General features: G+C 44.5%; 1 protein-coding gene across 1 annotated transcript in view; it reads left to right on the top strand.

Moving 5' to 3' along the window:
• The window catches only part of LOC121858275, a 78088-nt gene that overhangs the window by 10890 nt on the left and 48035 nt on the right, over positions 1 to 19163 (top strand). The window contains exons 2-3 of the mRNA XM_042354585.1: positions 8216 to 8631; positions 15868 to 15955. Of these exons, the coding sequence (XP_042210519.1) occupies positions 8618 to 8631; positions 15868 to 15955 (102 nt within the window). The 5' untranslated portion in view covers positions 8216 to 8617. The remainder of the gene's footprint in view (positions 1 to 8215; positions 8632 to 15867; positions 15956 to 19163) is intronic.

The following is a 19163-nucleotide window of genomic DNA, read 5'->3' on the forward strand; positions in this document are numbered from 1 at the left end:
ATGTACTGAAGTGTACAATTGGTGACGTGTGAAATATTGTCTTCTTACAAAAGCTACACACAAGTTTCCTTTACTACCAGAAAATAACTGAGTTTTTTATAATTGTGCAGTTTTTGGACCTTCAAATTGAAAACAACTTATTTTACTTAGCCACTACACCTAAACTCAATTTCAGGTTAATAAAGCTTCATTTCTCTCCTTATGTGCTCTGCCTATTTGTATTGATTTGTTGTGATTTAAGTAATAAAACATATTGGACTATAACTGGTAGTCACCTAGAGCAAATGGATAAAATTGAAATATTGTTTATCGGGGAGGGGAGGTTATTCTTTGGTTTTAATTCTAAAATTTTTATTTTGTATAAATTCTTAAAAAAAGTGGCAAATAAACACAAATCACACACTATACGTGAACATTCCCCTTTACAATCAGTGAACATCCTTTATGACGTTTAAATCAGACATGCACGCACGCACACACACTTGCGGGAAGAATTGCTTCATATTTGATGATTGCACCAACAATTTCAGCAATTTATCGATCGTGCAAAAGTAGTGTTTGTAACCTGTAATATTTTGAATATTATGCCACCCCAATACGAAACTTTGACCAATGAGAGAGAGAATTCATAATTCCAGTATGATAAAGTAAAATGTTCAAGGCTAATGAGACATTAAATCAAGAAAACTGAGACCTTACCATTAAAGTTACACTTCATAATGTACCATTAAAGTACATCTCATTATTGATTGTAACTACAGTAGATGCATAAATACCTCATTCTGAAATACGTGGACAATTCTTATTACAGGATTAACAAATAAAGTAAAATGGAAAAGATCCTTGAGAAACTTAAACCCAAAGTCGTTCCCAAGTTGGTACTTAAGAGTGAAGGTCGCGGGCCACAAGCCGTCAGTCATCCCCCCCACCTCCTTCACCTCTTCTTCCTCCTAATGCATGTGGCTTCTTTTATTTAACATTAAACTGAAGATAAACAATAATATGCAGATCTTAATATTTTTCCACATGAATAAAAAACACCAAATAATCCACTTCCACAATGTATATTTTGTGTGTTTTATTGTCCCGCATTTGGGAAGAGTATTTCTGATGTCTTAGGCGAGTGTGTGGGGGAGGCACTCGGGTGTACAGTATACCAAGAGTTCACCAGAGTTTGGAAAATCGGGTTGAGAAGTTTGCGTAAAATATTGTCTTTAATATTTACTTTCAAGAATAGTTAAGATTTCCTTGATATTTAACGCAACAAATGAAGTATCTTGATGTTCACTCTTTGAATGAAAATGCTGAACTTGTGTTTAAAACACAGTAACATTCTTGGAAGAACAGGTAGACGTATGTCGTAAGTGTAGTGTAATTCTCAATGGCCTTATGGGTAGTATGCAACTTGATCTGTTAGCGCCTTTCCCCCAGATTTGTTTGGGAGAGAAACTAATAAGAGACGTAAAAAAACATCTCCACTATTTGATAGCCGATGTACAAGTTGACAAGTGAGAGAAAAAAGTACACCCGAGCCACCCTCTGTGATAGTAATGCTCCTCATTTTATCTTCTGGCTGTCGCGAGGCGGCCATGATGTCCACTGGTGGCAGGGTTTATATGCAGGGAAAACTCAGGTCCATGACACCACTTGATGCAAGTGACCAACATGAATGAGTAGATGTGATAATTGGTTGTTACGTGGCAAGAATCGGATGTGATCAGCCGAGGGAAGGTAGTCATTTGACCTCGACTACGTGACCCGGTGATACCAGACCAGGGTGTGCGCAGTGTGTGCATACATACAAACAACATACAGATGAAGCTATCAAATTTCAAAAATGCATTTACCAAAAGATACTCTGAAAAACGATTTGAAAATGCAAATGCCATAATTATGTGCTTCAACAAAATGAATATCGATTTTGTAATTAAAAAAAAAAGTAACCCAACAAGACCAAGCTTAATATCAACAGATATTTGCATATAATTCTTTCCGATTACCTTGTGCGTGAGGGAGCAGTTCCGGGCTACCGTCCTCTCTGGTCTGATATTGTGTTGGATCCCTCCGCTGTTCTTAATAGTTTTTTCTCTAGGAATACAAGTATTTTGAATCCGTATATTATTCTCGATTCCACATCTTGAGCTGGTACACCGTTCCATAGCTCTACCACACTGTGTGTAAAGAAGTATTTCCTTTTATTCATTCTACATGATAATTTGGGGAACTTGTCCTCTCGTGTTGGTGGTGCGTGATAATCACACTTTCCATTCCTTTCATGATTTTGAATGTTTCAATGAGATCTATGTATTGTGCCTTATCGGAAAGGTTATTAGTCCTAAGGCCCTCAGTCTACTTGGATAATCAAGATAACTTAAGAGAAGGGAACAGGTGGGGTAAGTTCATGAGAGTAATGTTAGCCTCGTAGTAAATAATGAGAGAGACGACCTTCTGATGCAGAGTTATGTGGCCTAAGGAGGTAACATTCTTGACACAGAGCATTAGTTATCCAGAATAAAGTATGTTCACATTATCATCATCAAATTTTCAATAAAAAAATCGTTTTTAGATAGATTATGGCATCTTTGAACACCAATGGACTGGATGATAGGGCTTATATTTCTGGTCTGATTTATGATTAATGGATTGATTGTTTGATTTAAAAAGTTACATATATAAATGCACACACACACACACACACACACATACACACATACACACACACAATGAGGTACTGTACATGAAGGCTCGTGTTGATAATTCATACAGCCACAGCGTGTGTCGTGTGTCGGTACCACGCACAACCAGTGAATGTATCGACCACCTCACACCCTTAACCCCCGCCCATCACACCACGCCGCCACTCACACCACAACACCTTCACCAGGCTCACCACAACACCTTCACCAGGCACACCACAACACCTTCACCAGGCTCACCACAACACCAACCATACCACGCTACCAATCATACCACAACACCTTCACCAGACTCACCACAACACCTTCACCAGGCTCACCACAACACCTTCACTAAGCACACCACAACATCGTCACCAGGATCACCACAACACCTTCACTAAGCACACCACAACATCGTCACCAGGCTCACCACAACACCTTCACTAAGCACACCACAACATCGTCACCAGGATCACCACAACACCTTCACTAAGCACACCACAACATCGTCACCAGGATCACCACAATACCAACCATATCACGCTACCGTTCACACCACAACAGCACTATCATCACAAGATAATATGGCGGCTGGTGAAATTTGAAGCAAGTTTGGCAGAGAGGAGGTGAAAAGCAGAACAACTAAAAATTACAGATGAAAACGGCAAATTCAATCAGCTTTGGAAAGAAGAGGTTTTTGCTCAGGAAACATATCAGAACTGCACTTGTCTATTTGTAAAAATAGTTTAAGAAGTGTTCGAATGAAGCAATCTGAGTGAACATATCCTCACCAAACTTGCATCGTACAACGAAAAATCACCAAACGACAAAGAAGCAAACAAGTCAGAAATTCAGAGATATCCTTACACAACATCTCAGAAAGGAATAAGGCGAGATGGTCCTCTTGGTGACGATCAAGAAACCTTATTCAAACTGTTCATTCATCATGGAATGCATTTTGATGATTGTAGAAACAGTTGCAAATGAAGAACGCGGGATTATACAAAATTTAAGGACTTTTCCACTTTCTGCAGACATAGCAACTTGATGAGTGACATCTTGTGTTAGCGATGTGAATGACTAAATGAGTTAGTTCCTGAAATATTATGCTTGGCACAAATCTCGCGGTTGATGGCATTAAGATGAGACTGTTTGAACACCACCTGATACAGCCAACACTTAATTTGACACTTTGAAGGACTGAACAAAATTCCCCGGCAGCTGATACATACAAACTAATAAGCGAAGTGCTTGCAGTTCCAAAGTAAAAGGATTTTGTTCTCATTCATATAAAACCCATTTCTGTTGGCAGCAGGCGACCTCAGCAACTGTCAGCCACAATTATGTTGACGAAGCAAATCTTGTTGATGCACAAATGGAGCGCCTTGACTTGCAGAACAATTATGTCCTGAGAAGCACTCACAAAACTACGGATTATCTGGTGTGGGCTTATGGACAACGGTAAATTAATTAACGTTACATCGAGCAGCTTTCGTCATGCTTTCAGTGTTTGGGTCAAGTGTTGCTGCGAGTAGAGACGTTCAGTGTAGACCATGTACGGTTCAAAGAACACTTACGCTCATGCCATAAGCTTGTAATGGACGTTGGAACCAAATTTAAACAAAAATATCCTGAAATTACATATAATATCCAGGCTCAAGCCTCACATTTGCCCCAGTAATTTTCATATTCGTATTTCAAATGAGAATTCCCATTCAAGGTTCCTAACAATTTTATGTTGGCTTTTCTTAAATAGCCTCCCATTAGGCTAGTAACTATTATTTTTTCTGTATATCCGAGTGAATACATTAATTCTGCGTTTGTGATTGCTCACTAGTATGTATTTCGAATGCGAACCCTTACTTGGCATTGAAAAACGAGTTGTATGGTGCCTTTTAAGTCTTATATTATGGTAGTTAAATTTGTTTTGTGTATATAAGAGTGTTCAATATAATTTTGTATTTCTAATAGCTTATTTCTCATTTCATTCCTTTGAAGAAATTTACTTTTGGCATATGTTGCATGATTATTTAATGCAGCAACCGGAACCGAATGCTAATTACTTGCTGGTAAAGTGGCCGACAAGTTTATAAAGGTTGCGGACCCTGAAATAGAGTCTAACCATTAATCCACTACCTGGGTTTGGGAAAAATTTATATTCAGTAGCGTTTCCTATGATGCAATTAGCTTTCTTTGACAAAGTGACCTGTGTAACAGGTTCTTGCAGTAGAACAAGGACAGGTTTCCATCACCGGTCAATCTCGCACTGACAATTCTAACTGCGTGTGCCTACTGAATATGCTGATATTTCTTAACCATTTGATGACGCTGGTTTAACCCTTTGATAATACAATGGTTTAACCCTTTAAGAATACGGCGGTTTAACCCTTTGAGAATACCACGTTTTAACTCTTTGAGAATACGACGGTTTAACCCTTTGAGAATACGACGGTTTAACCATTTGAGAAAGACGACTTAACCGTTTAGGACTCAAAGGGTTAAGGATAATGAAATCTTATCATATCTTGAATAAAAAAACTGTCTGGATCTGATCAACAAGTCTGATGTAATAGATACGACACAAATAAATGAATATAAAGTAAATGTAATATTCATCACCAATATTCACATCATCACATTATAAAATAATATAAATCACTTGGTAGTTGGTACACTCATGCCCAAATTAGTTAGTAAATATTTCTTTGAATTAAGATAACACTGATCCTCCATCATCCCCTTAAAAATATTAATCTTGTTGAATCCGAAAAGAACCCTAAAAACAATGCTTATGTACAGTCGGGGACAAAAGCTCGCTCCCTGTGGTGAAACTGAGTCACAGGGATGAGTCTCCAAACTGACTTACCCTGACTGTTACGGGTATACTATTTTATCTCATTTGGGGTCGATACTGCTTCAGTTTGGGAGGGAGCGAACTTTTGACCCTAACTGTACAGCCATAGAATAAATGCTAAAACTGAGATTGGTTTCGATATTATTTTCAACTTCAAAAGATTTCAATATCGGAAATGCAGGTCTTGATCTCGGACTTTGTAGTCTCGAAAACACCACTGTTACATAATAATAATAATATTGGTTGCCCCTCGTGTAACGAGGATGGCTGTCCCAAGGGCCAACACAACAACCTCACCCTAAGGCAACGAGCTGCATGACCCAGTGTCAAGGAATAGTCCGAGAAGACAGGACAACTCGCCAACTGCACTGGCTAACCATTACCCAGGAACACGATCCACAAGTTGATTAGCATCCAGGGGCGGCATTTTCAAAAGCATTTACGGAACTGTATCTCTTTGTTTACCCTGTAACTGGAGTTACAGTCTCCGGATCAGTATTTTCAGAACAAATATTTGGCAGGGGACTCGGCAAGTGAGTCCGTATTTGAGGCTGTAACTTACAGGACCTTCCTAGCTGCTGTAACATGCTCAACCCGGATATAATAAGTCTCTATTTCCAGACAGTGTAAAAATAAAATAATATATGTTGTGATAATGCTTGTTAGACTTGTTTTATCATAAAATAATGAAGAAAACGTTTTGTTCATGAACATACTAAAATGAGATATTGCAGTTTGTCTTGTTAGTTAATTTTTTACGTTAAGAAGGGCTTGAGAGTGTTTCTATTTGGCGCGGAAGGAAAGAGATGCAGCTTTTGTCTTCTTACAACTTTTCAAGTAATTTGTACCAAAACAGAAGATTTTTATTGCCCACATTTATAGTACAAATATTTTTTATAACTGAGTAAACTTGCAGATAGACCTTATTAATGTGGTATAGCCGTAGATATTCGTCAGTAATGAAAGCCAAATATGAGGTCAAGTGAACATTTTTGCCTAGACTCAGCCTTTGCTAGGACCAAGTTATAACAAGCTATTCTGCCAAGTATCCAAGAAGTATCCATGACTCATAGTTAAATATAATTCCATCTTCAATAATGACGCTTAGAATACGTCTAGTAACTGTCAAGTGCGTCGATCTCAGCTGATTTCTTCTTCTCTTGTGATTGGTTGATGATTTTGTTAACTGAGAGACGATTGGCCAACTAGCTCATGCACTGCCATCCATCTACCTTCGTTTAAGAGAACTGAATTTACAGGGTAAACACTAGAGTTACAGACTGCTTACGGACCCGTAATTAAATTTTGAGAATGCAAAATTTACGGGATTGTAAGGAGTCTGTAAGTTACGGTACAATATCTCTGCTACTGTAAGTAACTGATGAGGTGTTTTGAAAATGCGGCCCCAGGTCCCCAATTACTGCTGGGTAGACAGAGGCAAATGGCGTAAAGAAACTTGCCCATAGTTTCACCCTGCCCGGGTATCAACCCACACGAGGGTCACCAGGTAGGGTAATTATATTTTGACTATCACCACATACTGCAGCATCACACGAGGGTCACCAGGCCGGGTATTGATCTTGGTGCGGTGACTCCCTATCAGCTGCCACTCAGCACGTGACCGTTGTCGTGAATCAGGTCGCTCGTTTTCAAAAATCCTCTTCGTCATACATCAATGTGTAACGCGTCACCCTCTCGTGCTACTATGGAACTTCTGTGGTTACACATCACCCTCTCCTGTTACTGTGGTGCAACTCGCTCTCACTCAGCATACTTGTATACACGTCCAACCCCTTAAACCATTCGATACTTGTTCTCCTGTCAATCACACCCACCACCTTGTTCTAGGCGTCCATCTCTCACAATACCCAGGCTGGTGAACCTCGCGTGGTAATGTGTTCTGTTGCCATACTAATATAATTGATATGGATTGGAGTCACATTTTGTTATTATGGCATACTGTATGTGTTGATATATACTTTATAATGATTATGATATGATATGATATGATATGATATGATATGATATGATATATGATATGACTCCGGTGATGATGATGATGATGATGATGATGATAACGATGATGATGATAATGACGCCAGCTACATCCCCTAGTTGGTAATATTTACATTGTATCGTTCTTACAGTGACACAGACATAGATGATTCTACGTACTGTTGTGTCACAATTCCGTTGTAAAGGGTAGTGTCCGCTGTGCCCAGACAAGAGGTGACTTGACAGGTAATTAACTGATAGAGGACACGGAGCTACTAGCCGAGGCTACCGACTGACGGCGGGGTGAGAGGTCCTCAGCTGTCAGGAGAGATACTCAACTAACATAACACGAGAGGCACTCAACTCACTCACAGGGGAAGTAGTCAATTCACAGGGGAGGTAGTCAACTCACATGGGAGGCAGTCAACTTATAGGGGAGGTACTCAACTTACAGGGGAGGTAGTCAACTTACAGGGGAAGTAGTCAAGGGAGGTAGTCAACTTATGAGGGTTTGAGGGCGAGGTGCTGGGTGACCCCTGAATGAAACGTGAAGGTAGTCAACTTATGAGGGTTTGAGGGCGAGGTGCTGGGTGACCCCTGAATGAAACGTGATATTATATCTCTGTTATTAAATTGTTTAGGAAATTTTAAGATGATTGCACGCTAATGTTTTTGTTTTTTCCCTCAGAGTGAAACGGAGTTGTGTAGAATACAAGAAGTCTTACACTCTCCTGCTGAAAAAAACATGATACAAAGACTCTGTGTGGAGTGTTTCATAAACTAGTGTAGTGTACCACCTTTATGAGTATGCCTGGTGACCAACAGTGACATTGTCATTGACAGCATAGTGGAGCAAGTAGCAGTGGACCGAATCAATCATAGTGTGGCATAGTAATGGCGTCATAATTCTGTGGGTGACAGACATATTTCAGTAACTCTGATGCACAATGTAAACGTGATAATATTGAGAGTGTACGAGGAGGAACTTCAGCAGCCCTGACATAACTGGGGTACTCTATACGTCAGGACATCTGCGAGGTGTGGACGTCGTCATTATCTTTGTGCCATGCTAGGACGCCGCTGACCAGCCATGGGCTTCAGAAGGTGAGAATATAACATGTAGATGAAAAATGCTATTATTAAAAACTATTTTAGAGTTGTATCTGCTGTGGTTCTTGTTACATCTTTAATGAAAATACTTGCTATTTTATGAAGCAATCTTTTAATAAAGCTTTAGGATTCTCTTATCATTACGTCTGCTGATCAGAAGAAACAAGATGAATAAATAGTCGGCATAAAAACTTATATTTTGAAAATAGGTACACGGTGAAATGGATGCCCAGATAACTTCACAGTTGATCCCTTGTAAATGAAGGGGATGGATGGAGGGGCAGCAGCATGATGGAGGGGTGGAGGGGTGGGAGGGCGCCTGCATGATAGTAGAGGTGGAGGGGCGTGAGGAAGCCTGCATGATAGTGGAGGAGGAAGGGCAGAAGGACGCCAGCATGATAGTAAAGGTGGAGGGGCGGGAGGACGCCTGGATGATAGTGGAAGTGGAGGGTCAGGAGAACGTCTACATGATAGTACAGGTGGAGGGGCGGGACGACGCCTGGATAATAGTGGAAGTGGAGGTCAGGAGAACGTCTACATGATAGTACAGGTGGAGGGACGGGAGGAAGTCAGCATGATAGTGAAGGTGGAGGGGCAGAAGGACGCCTAGATGATAGTGGAAGTGGAGGGTCAGGAGAACGTCTACATGATAGTACAGGTGGAGGGGCGGGAGGACGCCTGGATAATAGTGGAGGTGGAGGGTCAGGAGAAAGTCTACATGTTAGTACAGGTGGAGGGGCGGGAGGACGCCTGGATAATAGTGGAGGTGGAGGGTCAGGAGAAAGTCTACATGATAGTACAGGTGGAGGGGCGGGAGGAAGTCAGCCTGATAGTGAAGGTGGAGGGGAGGAAGGACGCCTGGGTGGATGATAGTGGAAGTGGAGGGCCAGGAGAACGTCTACATGATAGCACAGGTGGAGGGGCGGGAGGAAGTCAGCATGATAGTAAAGGTGGAGGGGCGGGAGGACTCCTGGATGATAGTGGCAGTGGAGGGTCAGGAGAACGTTTACATGATAGTACAGGTGGAGGGGCGGGAGAACGCCTGGATAATAGTGGAAGTGGAGGGTCAGGAGAACGTCTACATCAGTGGTTCCCAAACTTTTTCTGATCATTACCCACTTTTCATATATGATCCTTATCCATGACCCCCCTCTCCCAATCCATATCTCTTGCTGGCTCAGCTGCTGACTGGCTGTTGTAGTGTGGTGGGGCTTGGGATTTTTATGTGTACATAGCCTCAGCTTATGGCCCCCTAAATTTTGCTGGGGGGCCATGGCCCCCAGTTTGGGAACCACTGGTCTACATGATAGTAGAGGTGGAGGGGCGGCAGGACGCCTGGATAATAGTGGAAGTGGAGGGTCAGGAGAACGTCTACACGAGAGTACAGGTGGAGGGACGGAAGGACGCCAGCACTTTTGTAGAGGTTGAGGGACGGGAGGACGCCAGCATGATAGCACAGGTGGAATGACGGGAGGACGCTTGCATGATAGTACAGGTGGAGTGGTGGGAGGACGCCTACATGATGGTGGTACCGTAGTGGAGGGACGGGAGGACGCCAGCATGATGGTGGTGGTTGTGGTCATGGTGGAGAGACGGGAGGACTCCAGCACTCTTCTACAGGTTAAGGGGCGGGAGGACGCCTGCATGATAGTACAGGTGGAGAGGCGGGAGGACGCCTACATGTTGGTGGTGTAGTGGAGGGACGGGAGGACGCCAGCATGATGGTGGTGGTTGTGGTCATGGTGGAGGACGGGAGGACTCCAGCACTCTTCTACAGGTTGAGGGGCGGGAGGACGCCAGCATGATAGTACAGGTGAGGACGGGAGGACGCCTGCATGATATCACAGGTGGAAGGACGGGAGGATGATAGTACAGGTTAAGGGGTAGGAGACGCTAGCATGATAGTACAGGTAAAGAGGCGGGAGGACGCCTGCATGATAATGGTGGCAGAGGGACGGGAAGACGCCAGCATGATAGTGCAGGTGGGGGGACGGAAGGACGGCAGCCCTTTTGTACAGGTTGTGGGGCGGGAGGACGCCTGCATGATAGTAAAGGTGGAGTTGCAGGAGGAGACCTGCATGAGAGAACAGGTGGAGAGGCAGGAGGACACCAGCATGATAGTACAAGTGGAGAGGCAGGAGGACGCCAGCATGATAGTACAGGTTGAGAGGCGGAAGGACGCCTGGATGATAGTGATGGCAGAGGGACGGGAGGGCGCGTGCATGAAAGTACTGGTGGAGGGGCGGGAGGACGCCAGCATGATAAGAGGGAGAGGCGGAAGGACGCCTGCATGATGGTGGTGGCAGAGGGACGGGAGGACGCGTGCATGAAAGTACTGGTGGAGGGGCGGGAGGACGCCAGCATGATAGTAGAGGTGGATGTAGGGAAGACGCCTGCATGACAGACAGGTGGAGGGACGGGAGGACGCTAGTATTATAGTGCAGGTGGAGGAGCGGGAGGATGCCATCATGATAGAACAGGTGAAGGGACGAGAGAACGACAGCATGATAGAACAGGTGGAGGGACAGGAGAACGCTAGCATGATAGTACAGGCGAGAGGACGTAAGCATGATAGTACAGGGGGAGAGGCGGAAGGACGCCTGCATGATGGTGGTGGCAGAGGGACGGGAGGACGCGTGCATGAAAGTACTGGTGGAGGGTGCGGGAGGACGCCAGCATGATAGTAGAGGTGGATGTAGGGAAGACGCCTGCATGACAGACAGGTGGAGGGACGGGAGGACGCTAGTATTATAGTGCAGGTGGAGGAGGGGGAGGATGCCATCATGATAGAACAGGTGAAGGGACGAGAGAACGACAGCATGATAGAACAGGTGGAGGGACAGGAGAATGCTAGCATGATAGTACAGGCGAGAGGACGTAAGCATGATAGTAAAGGTGGAGGGACCGGAGGACGCCAGCATGAGAGTACAGGTGGAAAGTCGGGAGGACGCCAGCATGATGGTGGTGGTGGTGGAGGGACGGCAGGATGGCAGCATGATACTACAGGTGGAGGGACGAGAGGTCGCCAGCATGATAGTACCGGTAGATGGGAGGTAGGACGACTGCAAGATAGTACAGATGGAGAATTGTGAGGACGCCAGCATGATAGTATAGGTGGGAGGACGCAAGCATAATACTACAGGTGGAGGGGCGGAAGGACACCTGCATTATAGTACAGGTAGAGGGGCTGGAGGACGCCAGCATGATAGTACAGGTGGAGCAGCGGGAGCAGGCGAGCATGATAGTACAGGTGGAAGGACGGGAGGACGCCAGCATGATAGTACAAATGGAAAGACGGGAGGACACCTGCATGATAATACAAATGGAAGGACGGGAGGATGCCTGCATGAGAGTACAGATGGAGCGGCGGGAGGACGCCAACATGATAATACAGGTGGAAGTGCCGGAGGACGCCTGCATGATAGTACAGGTGGAGAAGTGGGAGGACGCCATCATGATAGTACAGGTGGAAGGGCCGGAGGACGCCAGCATGATAGTATAGGTGGAGGGACCGTAGGACGCCTGCATGATAGTGCAGGTGGAGAGTTGGGAGGACGCCATCATGATAGTACAGGTGGAAGGGCCGTAGGACGCCTGCATGATAGTACAGGTGAAGGGCCGGGAGGACGAGAGCATCATAGTACAGATGGAGGGATCGAGGAGATGGAGGAAAGCGAGAGGACGTGAGCGTCATAACAGAGTATGAGGCTGAACTGGGAGAGAGGTCCGCGTGGTAAGAGAGAGGGAGCTGAGATAAAGGTCTTCGTCGGTTGGTTGAGAAGGGAACTGAGAGAGGAATTCTCAACAGTGAACTGAGTGAGGGACCTGAGAGAGAAAACTGAAAGACTGAGCTGAGAAAGAGTTCAGTCACAGAAGGGGAGCTGAGAGGTATTGAACATTCAATTTACGGAGGGAATTTAGAAGAAACTGCAAAAGTATCCACAGAAGAACATATTACGGCCCGAGAGATTTGTCTTACCCCTGACACACCAAAAAATTTTGTTTTTTATAAATCAGGGGAAGAGGCGATATTGTGGGCCCCGGTGAGAGATTATCTGTGTGATGAAAGAATGTAGAAGAAGGAAGGAAAATTAATACAAGATCATCAGGGGAGAAAAGGATCACCAGAGGGGAAAGAAAGGGTCACCGGGGGTGGAAAGGATCACAGGTGGAGGAAATGATCACCAGCAGGTTGGAAAGGACCACCATGGGGAGGAAAGGATCATCAGGGGGAAAGAAAGGGCCATCAGCGGGAAAGAAAGAGTCACTAGGGAGAGGAAAGGATCACCATGGGAGGAAAGGATAACCAGGGGGAAGAATAGAGTCACCAGGGGAAGGGAAGCATCACCAGGGGAGGAAATGATCACCAGGGGGCAGGAAAGGATCTCCAGGGGAAGGAAAGGGTCACCAGGGGGAAAGAAAGGGTCACCAGGAGGAGGAAAGGATCACCAGGGAGAGGAAAGGATCACTAAGAGGTTGCAAAAGATCACCAGGGAAGGAAAGGATCACCAGGGGAAGGAAAGGGTCACCAGGGGAAGGATAGAATCACTAGGAGGTTGGAAAGGATCACCTGGGGAGGAAATGATTACCAGGGGGAAGGAAAGGGTCACCAAGGGGGGGGATCACCAGGAGGTTGGAAAAGATCACCAGAGAAGGAAAGGATCACCAGAGGAGGAAAGGATCAACAGATGGAGTAAAGGATGACCAGGGGAAGGAAAAGATCACCAGGGAAGGAAAGGATCACCAGGGGAGGAAAGGATCCAGGGGAGGAAGGATCCTGGGGAAGGAAAAGATCACCAGGGAAGGAAAGGATCACCAGGGGAGTAAAGGATGACCGGGGAAGGAAAATCACCAGAGGAAGGAAAGGATCACCAGGGGAGTAAAGGATGACCAGGGAAGGAAAAGATCACCAAGAAGGAAAGGATCACCAGGGGAGTAAAGGATGACCAGGGGAAGGAAAAGATCACCAGAGGAAGGAAAGGATCCTCAGGGGAGGAAGGATGACCGGGGAAGGAAAAGATCACCAGAGGAAGGAAAGAATCAACAGGGGAGTAAAGGATGTGGGGAAGGAAAAAGAGACCAGAGGAAGGAAAGAATCAACAGGGGGGTAAAGGATGACCGGGGGAAGGAAAAGATCACAAGGAAGAAAAGGATCACCAGGGAGAAGGATGATCAGGGGAAGGAAAAGATACCAGAGGGAGGAAAGAATCAACAGGGGGAGTAAGGATGACTGGGGGGAAAAGATCACCAAGGAAGGAAAGGATCACAGAGGGAGGAAAGGATGACCAGGGGAAGGAAAAGAGGGAGAAAGAATCAACAGGGAGTAAAGGATGACGGGGAAGGAAAAGATCCAAGGAAGGAAAGGATCAGGGGGAGAAGGATGACCAGGGGAAGGAAAAGACACCAGATGACAACAGGATGACCAGGAAGGAAAGATCACCAAGGAAGGAAAGGATCAAGGGTAAAGGATCAACAGGTGGGAAAGGATGTGTGTGGGAAGGAAAAGATCACCAAGGAAGGAAAGGATCACCAGAGGGAGGACAGGATCAACAGAGGGAGGAAAGGATCGCCAGGGGAAGGAAAAGATCACCAAGGAAGGAAAGGATCAACAGGTGGAGTAAAGGATGACCAGGGAAGGAAAAAATCACCAAGGAAGGAAAGGATCAACAGAGGGAGGAAAGGATCAACAGGTGGAGTAAAGGATGACCAGGGAAGGAAAAGATCAAGGAAGGAAAAGTGGATTACCAGAGAGTGAGCAGCAGGATTGGCAGAGGGAGGAAAAGGATCGCCAGGGAAGAAAGATCACAAGGAAGGGTACAGACTGGAAACAGGTGGAGGAAGATGACCAGGGAAGGAAAAATTGCCCATGAAGCAAAGGATCAACAGAGGGAGGAAAGATCAACAGGTGGGAGTAAAGGATGACAGGGAAGGAAAAGATTGGCCAAGGAAGGAAAGGACAACAGAGGGAGGAAAGGACAACAGGAAAAGATAACAGGGAAGAAAAAAGATTACCAGAGGAAGGAAAGGACTGAAATAGGGAGGAAAAGGATCACCAGGGAAGTGAAAAAAGATCACTAGTGGAGAAAAAGGATCACCAGGGGGACAAAGGATGACCGGGGAAGGAAGAGATCGCTAGGAAGGAAAAGAGATCAGAGGTGATGTATTAATCAGGGAAGGAAAAAGATCACCAGGGAAGCGGGTGCACCAGAGGGAGGAAAAGAACAACAGGTGAGCAAGAGACACCAGGGGAAGGAAAAGATCACCAGAGGGGAGGAAAGGAATGGGTACAGATTACCAGGGGGGATAACAGTGGAGAGGAAATGATCACCAGAGTGAGGAAGACTACAACAGAGGTGTGTGTGGGGAGGGAGGATTGCCAAAGGAAGCAAAGATCACTGGCGGGGGAGGAAAGGATCACCATGGGGAGAAAAGGATCACCAGGGGGAGGAAAGGATCACCATGAGGAGGAAGGATCGCCATGGGGAGGAAAAGATTGCCAAAGGAAGGGAAGGATCACCATGGGGAGGAAAGGATCACCAGGGGCAGTAAAGTATTACCAGGGGAGGAAAGGATCACCAGGGGGAGGAAAGGATCGCCAGGGGGAGGAAAGGATCACCATGGGGAGGAAAACGAAGAGGAGATCAATTCCTGGTAGTCTCCTTTCATGACATTGGACACCAGTTGTCCTCGAAACAGTTCCGTAAAAGGTTTGGAAGCACATTTTTGTCGTGCCCTTTACGGGGATGGGCGTTAATGATGGCGTGGGTTAATGGGCTGATGGTGGGCGTTACTGGTCTGTTGGGTCAGTGGCTTGGGATGGTATAATGCGGATCAGTAGACGTGAATCGGTGTTGTAATCAATGGGCGTGGATGTGTTATATAGTCTCTGGGCGTGGGTGGATGGTGTGGTCAGTGGGCGTGGGTGTATGGTGTGGTCAGTGAGCGTGAGTGAATGGTGTGGTCAGTGGGCGTGCGTGTATGGTGTGGTCAATGAGCGTGGGTGTATGGTGTGGTCAGTGGGCGTGGGTGGATGGTGTGGTTAGTGAGCGTGGGTACTTGGTGTGGTAAGTGGGCGTGGGTGGATGGTGTGGTCAGTGAACGTGGGTGCTTGGTGTGGTCAGTGAGTTTGGGTGGATGAAGTGGTCAGTGAGCGTGGGTAGATGGTGTGGTCAGTGAGCCTGACAGTGGAAGAAAACACTGCACCAATGCTATTGTTGTTTACTTGCATAGAGTGTCGCCGTTGGTGCGGATCAGCGGGCGTGGGTGGCTCAGACTGGATGCCCGTCACGCCGCCCTCACCGCCGCTGTATACACAATTGTGAGTATGAAACTTGGTACATGCGGCCCATCATGATCCTCTGTCACTCTATACTGCTGGTTGAAATCTTCTACTAATTGGTTCCACAAATTTTCTATCATGAGCATTTCCTGTCAATCATCAATACTAATACTTCCTAACTGTTTCTATCATGGGATCCAGCAGGGCATTTCCATGGTGTCTTCTCTCAATATATTGTCCATTTTCTCTTCAGTTCCTAAGTTCTTATAGCAATATGTCCTACGTTCAGATATCACCTTTTTGGGTTCATTGTATCAGAACAAGTGTAAAGTAAATGTCAACATGCTTCTTTGAGTAGTTCCTGTAAACAAAAAATGTGTAATTTTATGCACATGACTCTACATAATGTGACTCAGTTGCGTTATTACAGTAAATGTTCAAAATTCCATCTCTCTGCCTCCATAAAATTACACAAAATTTACTGCTGTTTATCTCTAACCTCTCACTATCAATACCACAACCTCTTTCAAGTGCTGTAGCTGGGAAACTATTCGGATTCCGACATTTTGTGATATCGATATTGTGCCTTAAAATTGTCCCATGAATACTGTACAGTGTACACCCTGCAATTTTAATTTCTATTATGAAAGTATAAAATGAAAATTGCATTGCTTAGCACGAGGATTAGCTCTTACAAATAAAACACTAGTCGTTCACAGCTGCGATACAACTGCATATTTTCACATAATTATGTCATCAAACAGGGACAGAAGAGTATCAAATGACAAATTGGTATTCAATGACAAATAAATATAAAAATTAATCATTACTCACCAAAAGGATTAGTGCTCGATATCAAAAACAATCATTAAAATTTTACTTTAACTCTATAACGTGTAAAAAATCCTAAATGCCCTCATTGTTTGTTCGCGAGTAAATATATTAATTTTTTCATGATTAACAACAAAACTTAGTGTTTTCAAATTCATTTACAGGATAAAAGAATTATAGCCTATTTTTTGCTCATCAGTTTGTGTGTGTGTGTGTGTGTGTGTGTCACTCAAATTAGGGAGAATTGCGATATAGTAATAACTGGACACCGCCTTCCACTCAACCATTCCGTGTCCAGGTGCCGCTTGCCTCAAGGATACAAGTTACTCAGTGGTTGTTCCTCCTGTTTGCTTATCTTGATAATAATTTCTCAGGAACTTTTTGAGTTAAGAAGATGAAAGTTGAACACAATAATTATCGGTAGCACGGTGTGACCGCTGCATCATTTAATGCAAACATGAAATTTCCAATTGTTTTCTCTGGTGATGTGAGCACACCACTGAACTGTCTAAAATTCTAAATACTACGCATATTAATAATGGCACGGCACGATGGCGCTCCACATTGGACTTACCGCTACTTCTTTCTATATATTAATTTTTTGTCTAAAACGCAAAATGATATGTCAGATGCACACTCTCCTTCCCTCTGGTATAATATATGGCACATATTCCTCTCCTTCTTGGAATGTGTTAACTCTTGCCAAGATAATTGTGTTGACGCAGCGTCTGAAAACACTGAACTTTAAATACCGTGTGAAGAGTGTATGATGTTTTATCAATCATCAGCTGAACCGAAAAGTTAAAGTTTTCATCTAAATATGTTTTCGACGTTTATTAGTGAAGGTAAAATACCGAAGTGCAGCGAACGATAATTTACTATGAAAAAGTGAAAGTGGCCCTGTAGGCATGACTGCCCGTTTGGGCCAGTGTGAATTCAGCACACTGTATACTAAGCTTTCAGTACACATGGGGGCAGCATGGCCGTTACTGCTCTCGATCGCTTTCATTTCCCCAAGTTGCAAGCTTAGGTACCCATTTACAGCTGGGTGAATTGAGAGTGCCAGGGGATCGGACCACCGACTCCTGGAACAAGAGGCGAAAGTTGTATCCACGAGACCGCCGCACTCCACAATTTACTGTAAGTCAGTGAAAAATAAAACAATCTAGAGTGGGTATAAATGCCATTCATCATGAAAAGAGATGTCATTTACCAAAGGCAAATGAGTAAATAAAATAATTTAACTCATCGTGGTGTGAGTCCATCTGCCTGTGGAAGCCGACACGCCTCCTAGAGTGTACGTCCGTCAAACAACAAACAAGAAAGTCAAACATAACACAAACGCACAAGCAAGCTACACTAAAACCAGAGAGAAATTAGTGTACAGGATAAGCTGGACGAGGTACAGTACAGATATTCATGCAACACTAATATTAGAAAAGCGTTAAGAGAGGTTATGTTTGATGTTGATGAGGAAATGTGATTACACGTGTTTGTTCACGGCAGAGGGTGAAGAACTGTATCACTGAGAGAGGATGGAGCTGCAGTGCTTAACCTGGCTGGCTATATGTCCTCATAATAAATAATTCAGAAGCTGCACCGGATATAAAAGACCAGTTCAACAATTGATACAAACAGTTTGGCATCACAAACGGTTAGTGAAGAAATGTTGAGTAAAAGGAGTTCATGAAATATTATAATCAGTTATATATTTGGGACATATAGTGGTTATGTTTCAACTTAACTCACTTTATTTTACAGTGACACTACATCTACCACTGTACCACCACTAACATTATACCCACCACTATAACCACCATTAACATTAGATTATATCACCATTAACACTACACCCATCACTGTACCCCCACTAACACTACACTCACCAATGTACCACCACTAACACTACACCCACCAATATACCACCACTAACACTACACCCACCACTGTACCACCATTAACACTACACCCACCACTATACCACCACTAACACTAGACCCACCACTATACCACCACTAACACTAGACCCATCACTATAGCACCATTAACACTACACCCACCACTGTACCACCACTAACACTACACCCACCACTGTACCACCACTAACACTACACCCACCACCGTACGGCCACTAACACTACACCTACCACTATACCACCACTAACACTACACCCACCACTGTACCACCACTAACACTACACCCACCGCTGTACCACCACTAACACTACACCCACCACTGTACCACCACTAACATTACACCCACCACTATTCCACCACTAACACTACACCTACCACTGTAACAATTCACTAACACTACACCCACCACTGTATCACCACTAACACTACACCCACCACTGTACCACCACTAACACTACACCTACCACTGTAACACCATTAACACTACACACACCACTGT

The sequence above is a fragment of the Homarus americanus genome, unplaced genomic scaffold (assembly GCF_018991925.1).
Source record: "Homarus americanus isolate GMGI-L3 unplaced genomic scaffold, GMGI_Hamer_2.0 scaffold57980, whole genome shotgun sequence".
Lineage (NCBI taxonomy): Eukaryota > Metazoa > Arthropoda > Malacostraca > Decapoda > Nephropidae > Homarus > Homarus americanus.